Genomic DNA, 7,852 nt, shown 5'->3' with positions numbered 1-7,852 from the left:
ATTTGGAGAGTCCCTCACACACCACGTCACCTATTTAACTTCAAAAATTATTTCTAAAGTGCAGTTTAGAGGCTGACAACATCAACATCACTGGGGTATTTGTTAGAAATTTAGATTATTAGGTTCTAACTCAGATATACCAAACCAAAATTTCTGGAAGGTGGGACCCAGTAATGTGATTTAACCACCAGAGGTGATTCTGATGCTAAGGTTTGAAAATTACAAAACTAGAAAATCTTGAGTGGATAGTTCTGTATTTGGTAGAGAAGTAAATGATTGTCACATTATTTTGGTTATTTTAGGTTCTCCCCTCAGGCCTGCAAAGTGATACAAACTATTTACATTATGTACTTCATTAAATCAATTCTGTTTTGCCTACTCAAAATATAAATCAGATAGGATTGAAATGAAAAAAAGCTTTGCATACTGGTTCTAAATGTATGCTTTTTAGATGTATTCTGATATGTCTTAGAACTGCTTATTATTAGCATTATTACCTTATTTTCAGTTTTATTCACTAAAATTCAGGAATAGTCACATGACTTATTTCACCAGATGTACATTTCTCTAAAATATGACTGTTAACTTATTATTTTACATTCTTAGATTTTATTTAAAAGTAAAATTAAGTTATGAGGGGAGAAACTGTCTATTACAGAAATGTCAAGTAGTTTCATCCGTATATGCTTCCACACCTTCTTCTCACCTGTTTGAAATCTTCATCATGTTCTGCATTGCTTATGATCAGTGGTGGAGTGGATTTTCTTTTAGCACAGGTGACAATGTTCTTAGTTCTGCTTTGAAAGCTAGGTTTAAAAGGACCTATAGTGAGAGTCAACACATGAGTTTCCATGAAGAATAGAGGTGTGAAATGAAATTTCTGAGGATCATATGGAGTTATGATGTAGAGTTACAAATAATCTACATGTGCTTTTGCAGTTTTAAATCACTGTAATATTATAATAGAAATTATAATATACAGATTATAAAAGGAAAATAAGACATAATGGAAGAACTTTTCTTCACACAAATATTAATAATTGTTTTCTATAGATCTTGAAACTCAAATGATGGTATACTAAGGAACTGTTCCAAATGATACTCAAAACATTTTCAGGTTGCTGAAAAAGCATATCATTGAAGTTTCTCTTTTCAAGTAACAAAATCTCAATCTCTCTCTCTCTCTCTCTCTCTCTCTCTCTCTCTCTCTCTCTCTCTCTCGTACTAGGGATAGGGATTGAATGAAGGAGCCATTCTACCACTAACTACATCCTAAATCCTTTTTATTTTTTTTTCTCTTTGGATAGGGTCTTGCTAAGTTACCAAACCTGATCTTGAACTTGAGATCCTCCTATCTCAATTTTCTTAGTAGTTGGGATTACAGGTGTGCACCATAATGCCCAGCTAACAAAAGCTTATTAATAGGTCAATTTTTAATGGATACCCCATTTTAAATTTTAGTATTTAGTTTGGTGTACTTTTTCTCAATGTAACCTTGGTTGAGAAATGACTTATTTTTGAACACTAATTTCAGTTTTCTATTGAGGAGAACCTATACTATGAATGAAATGCTGTTTTAATGAATAAATTAACTAATGACTGTGCCTTTTATTTGCATGTTTAACCAAGAAAAAATCCGCTTGTATTAAGTTTATTAATTATCTGAAGTGTTTAGCATAAACACTTCATAAAAAAAAGACACTTTATAAACACTTCATAAAAAGACAGTACAATATATACAGGGTTATAATGCCCAGATATTCTTGTTTCAAGCTTTTTATTTTATTTATTATTTTTTTTCTCTTACAAATGGATTAAACCCTGTTGGGGTAGAATAATGTTATGGCATACATACATAAGATGTATTTAAAATTTTAGTGGAAGGTATGTATAGTAATATTGATTCTGTTGGGCTGCTCCTAAAGGTATAGACCTTTAGACATTTTCAGCTTGTCTTCATGCTGGAGAACATGGAAATATATAGAAAGATCTTTATTTAAAGATTGCTTCTTGTTCCCAGTTTATCCCCATTGTTCAGATTGACTTAGCTCAGGAATTGGAAGAGTTGGCTGTCAAGGAGGAAAATATGGGATGAATGAAAGGGTTTTCCTGATGCTTATATATCTCTTGGCTGAACATCTAATGTCAGTAACTGTATGTTACAGGAGTGCCTTTTTTTTTTTTTAAACAAAACAAAACAAAACAAAACAAAACTATATTTTAGGCGTAAGCAAATGGTGAGTGATGTAATAAGCATCTGGGTGTATACCACTCACCTTTAGCAATAAAATATGATAGATATTATTGAAGCTTCTTGTTTTCCCTTCCCTCTATCTGGAGAGAATCACTATAGAATTTGATATTTCAAATTCCCATTTAAGTTTTAATATTTTTACTGTATGTGCTTGTAAGCATTACTTTTGCATATTCCTTGAACATCATATAAATGATATTTTTGTTTCCTTTTCAAGTTAACTTTTATGTCTTGGATGTTTGTATATTGATACATTCACTCTAATCCATTAATTTTGTACTATTGTGTAGCATCCTGTTTAATTATACTGTAAAGTATTTACTCATTTTTGAGTGATTTAAATTTTTATTGCTTACAGTTTTGTTATTGCAACAATTCTTCTGTGGATACTTTTGAATGCTTTCTTAGGCACATTTGTGAGAATTCTGTAGGTTATTACCTGGGAATAGAAATGTTGGCCCACAGGGTTAACATAATTTCAGCTTCAGTATATAATGCTAAATTGTTTTTCTCCATTTATACACTCAGCAGCAGTATTGTTTTATATCCTTTTTGGCTGCTTGATATTTTGGAACTAAGTTTTTGCCAATGTAATGAGTGGAAAATGACATTTCATTGTTGTTTTAGTTTTGATTTTCTGATTAAAAGTGAGCGTGAGTATCATTACATATGTTTATTGGTCATTCAAGTGTCCTTTTATCTGACTATATTCTTTTACCATTTTTTTCTATTGGTTTATTTTTTCCCCATTGATTTGTAGTATTGTTTGTATACTTTGTATGCTATTTTTTTACAATGTGTTTACCCTGTTAATAGATTGTTTTGCTGATCTCTTTATCTATGAAAATATGCTTATAGTTTTAGCAAACTTATAAGTCTTTTCCTTAAAGTGTTATAGAGTTCTTTTGTGTCTCGATTTAAAAATTTTCCTTTTAAAGTTGAATATTATAGTTGTATTTCTGGGTATTATCTTCTAAGCACTTTACAGTTTTATTCATATTTAAATATAATCCATGTTCAATAGTTTTCAGGTATATTATAAAATATGGATCCATTTCATTTTTTTATGAGGATAACCAGCTGTCCCATCACCATTTATTCAATGATGTATTCTTTGCTCACTATTTTTTAATGCCAACTGTATTAAGTTTGCCTGTGGGTATGAATTTGTTATTATTTATTTTGGCTTTCTTCTTGGATTGGGAGTCCAGCTTTTCTTCATCTTTTATAGTATGTAACCTTCTAACTTTCTTGCTTGAGGCGTTTCTTTAGATTTTAACTGAGCTGTATCATACTCTTTTGAATTTGGGTACATATGATTTCAATTCTTTTTCTTTTTAAAATTTTTATATTAATTAATTTATTTTAATTAAGTATACACGACAGCAGAGTGCATTTTGATTCATTGTACACAATTGCAGCACAACTTTTCTATGGTTGTACACAATGTAGCATCACACCATATTTGCAGACATACCTGTACCTAGGGTAATGATATCCATCTCATTCCACCATCTTTCCTGCCCTCATGTACTCTCTCTACTCTCCCTCCCCTTTGTCTAGTCAAAGTTTCTTCATTTTTCCCATGCCTCCTCTCTCCCTGTTATGGATCAGAATCCACTTATCAGAGAGAACATTTAGCCTTTGGTTTTTGGGGATTGGCTAACTTCACTTAGCATTATCTTCTCTAAATCCATCCATTTACTTGCAAATACAATACCTTCTCTGTATCTTATCTAATCACATGTAATGCATTTCTTTTTGTTGGTATCAACTTTCTTTGTTGATGGTATTACTTAAAAAAGGACCTATTGTTTTCTTTTATATCCTAGTTACTGATAGCAGTAACAAAGTTGAAAGTACAATTGAAAAATGTCATAATCTCTGTTTACTTTTAGGAAGCAAAAGGAAAACTTAGATAGAAAAAAGTGGTCATTTTAAATTTAAGTTGCTAGTACAGCCTTAGAAAACTATTTGTTAGACAATTTGATTTTGTATAAATGATCAATATTTCATGTGTTACTTGAAATTTATTAATAATTTCAAGCTGTTATTAACTGACTTTTTTTTTTAAATATCTTTTTAGATGGTTGGAATCCATTTTCATATCCATATAAAAAATTGGATTATGGAAAATGGGAGCTGTACATCCCACCAAAGCAGAATAAATCTGTACTGGTACCTCATGGATCCAAATTAAAGGTATGCTCTTCCGTCCTATTTTTACTTGAGCTTATTATTTTGCTTTTATCCTATTTGCATAGTTCATTGTAAAATAGTAAAATATCTAACATATATGAAAATGGTGGGAGAAGCAATCTACTGTCAGGAAAATTTAAAAGCGGGCATCAATAAATTGGAAGGTGTTAGATTATAACTGTTTGCCTGGTAAGATACCATATTTAATTGTATTATCAGATATTCAGAAACTATATGTAAGAAGGGATGTTGAAAAAGTAAGTTTTAGTAATTGCAAACGTATAGCTTAAAAAGCATAAACTTTTATGCAAAGTTGGAAACTCTCTTCAAGTGGTAAAATGTAGAAAGGCTTTTTACCTATAGAGAAGGTCTTGATTAATTTGATGTTGTAATGAGTCACATGGGCATGGAAGGGACTGTTGTTTGCCTGTCCCTGCATTTTGGGGACCTGCTTTTACTTTTTCTTGTTCTTTACCTTTCTAACCTCTGACTTGGAGGTTTTTGTTTCCAATGAACTGGCCTGTGTATGAGGGTCAGGCTGAACATACTGCATACTCCCAGCACATTGGCTAGCAATATGGTTCTGCATTCAGGGTCTGTACAACAAAACCTTTTTTTTTGAGGATAAATGGTAATGCTTAACAGGATCCAAAGTCTGGGTTACAGATTTCTGTACTTTAGTTATATAAGAATCTATATCCTTTTACATTTACTTGATTTTAACCTATCCTTATATATTTACATGTCTGTATATATTTTTCGCTTCCTTTGACTATCTTTTTTTTTTTTTTTTAAAGAGAGAGTGAGAGAGAGAATTTTTTTAATGTTTATTTTTTAGTTTTCGGCTGACACAACATCTTTGTATGTGGTGCTGAGGATCGAACCCGGGCCGCACGCATGCCAGGCGAGCGCGCTATGGCTTGAGCCACATCCCCAGCCCTCCTTTGACTATCTTGATAGATCCTTTGATTGGATTATTTTATTGGCATTTGCTATTTAATATTATTGATATAATTACAAGATATGTTTAAGATCAAAATTCATGTGTGTGTTGCAAGTTTAAAAGATTTTTTTACAAATATTGAAATTATAAGTTTATATGAAAATTACTGAAACATTGGCAAACATATAGTCTCTAGGAAAGCATATAGTATGGAGTAAAGAGACAATTTAACATGGGATGGTAGTCAAAGTTCTTTTTAGTCTGTACTAAAAAAGAGAAAACAATAATTATAGTATATACAATAAGAGGGATTTAAATTTAATATAAATAATCCCTTTTCTGTATCTATGTAAGCTTAACAAGAGCAGAGCCTTTGCTTTATTGTTTGCTCCCCTGTAAGAATAGTGTTCAACTATAAGAATATTGCCTGGCAGAAAAGACACTCAAGAATGTTAAAAAACACTCAAGAATGTTAAAGCCATTTTTAGGTCTAGTTTTAAAAGAACATTTCAAATTACTTCATTCTTCTATAGTTTAAAAGGCCTGATTTGTGAAAACTGTCATGCAATGAAATAGTTATATTTTGTTTTTATTAAAGTTTTATTATTTTAGAAACAGAATTTACTAATTACTGATGTTGCAGAATTTTTTCTGCCTCTTCAGCTAGAAAATTTTATAAGCCCTGATACGCTTGCTTACTTTTTAACTTAAATGTTGAATGAATTTATTCTAATATATTTTTCTTGTACAAACGGTAAAATAATTAAGGACATGCTGAACCTCCCTAATCCAAAAATCTGAAACCTAAAATGGTTTAAAATCTGAAACTGTTTGAGTGCTTGACATTATGCTGCAAGTGGAAAATTCCATACTTTGAAACTTTGTTTCATGCATGTATTATTAAAAATAGTGTACATAACTACCTTTGGGGTATGTGTATATGAAGCATAAAAGAATTTGGTATTTTGTCTTGGATCTTCTTCCCAAGACACTTTATTACTTATATGAAAATATTCCAAAATATAAAGTTGAAACTCTTCCCATCCCAAGCACTTCAAAAAAGAGATACTCAAACTATATTAGAAATGAGTGATTATTGGTATACATTGGGAATTATGTTATGCATCTGTTTTTCCATGCCAACTGAAATATTATATGATTTTTGTACTATCTATGTACTATACTTTTTAAAAAACGAATTATTTACTTTGATAAAATGAAAAAATTTGATGGTTTAAAAAATGGCTTTGACTTTGTTACCCGGCCTTTAAAATCTGTTTAGCAGCAAAGAAACACTCAGTAAATATCATGTAAACTGTTCTGTGATTTTTCATTTTTATTCTCTCAAAATTACATTGAAGGAGATGAATTATAAATATAGACCTAAAACAATATTTATAATCTATAGACATTTTAAATGTTAAGGAAACTTTTAGGTGCTATTATAATATTAATATACAGATATACCACTTTCCATAAGTGGATAACTAATTATATCTATCAGTTTTTCTTTGGAGGATTTATATTCTCTATTAAAAACAAAATAAAAACTTGAGGTTTTGGTCTTTCAATCTGAAGTTGTCCCTAGGTAGTCTGTCTTGGTAATTAAAAATCTTATTTTAAATTGAACCTAAAAATTTGTTTCAGTCCACAAGGGATTGACCTTTATAACTCACTTGAGAATCTCTCTCTTATGACTTATCTGGTAGCCATTAATAAAAAAACTCATCACCTATCATTGAAATAATAGCTGTTTTCTCTGTAAAATATCTGATATTTTAAATTGAACATTCTGAAAAAAGATATTTAACTGCTTAAATTGTTATATAATTGTCTCCTTCTTAAATTTAGAAATTAGTTTTTCAAACAAAATATTTTAAAAAAAGTCATATCATAGGGTAAATTAAACATTCAATGCCATAAAGATATAGGGATGAATAGAAAACTAATTTCTTGAAATAGACTTTTATTTCACATACAAAGCCAAATTAATGATTTTTTGTTCACACTTTTAAAATGTATACCTTTAATAATATTGCAAATTAAAAAAAAAAAAAAAACTTTTCCCAAATTTCAGAGCAGTTTATCTCTATTCTTAAGTGTGTGCTTTGTATCAGGTGATGTCCTTGATCTTTGATGCTTGTAGTGCACTGTAAAGTGTGTAAGTATTTGAAACTTAAAGTGCTATCAGCAAAAAAATGAATGAATCGTTTATTTATTCTGTGATGGCAACAGAGAAACTTACAGAGGGGCAGTGACATTCAGCATGCTTGGTAATGTGTTTAGAAGTTGACCAGAGGGATAGAAGGAAAAAAGATATTTTAACCTGAAAGTGCTGCCTGAGTAAAAAGTGTGTATTGATCGAGGTCCCAACAGGAAGCAAATGGCGTTCTCAAAATAGGACAGTTTGAATAGGTATTATTTTCAAAAAGGCTATTTTCAAAGTTGAGTGTGCA

The 7,852-nt window shown here is 30.5% G+C and overlaps 1 protein-coding gene across 4 annotated transcripts in view; it reads left to right on the top strand.

The window, feature by feature from the left end:
• Nucleotides 1-7,852, top strand: part of Gbe1 (1,4-alpha-glucan branching enzyme 1) — a 277,952-nt gene that overhangs the window by 97,435 nt on the left and 172,665 nt on the right. For all 4 annotated transcript variants that reach the window (XM_058574543.1, XM_058574544.1, XM_058574546.1 and 1 more), the window contains exon 3: nucleotides 4,341-4,456. In XM_058574543.1, coding sequence (XP_058430526.1) covers nucleotides 4,341-4,456 — 116 coding nt within the window. The remainder of the gene's footprint in view (nucleotides 1-4,340; nucleotides 4,457-7,852) is intronic.

Source organism: Marmota monax, unplaced genomic scaffold (assembly GCF_021218885.2).
Source record: "Marmota monax isolate L192 unplaced genomic scaffold, Marmota_monax_Labrador192_F-V1.1 WCK01_AAM20220418_F8-fsc00016, whole genome shotgun sequence".
NCBI lineage: Eukaryota > Metazoa > Chordata > Mammalia > Rodentia > Sciuridae > Marmota > Marmota monax.
This window is presented reverse-complemented; position numbering and strand designations above follow the sequence as displayed.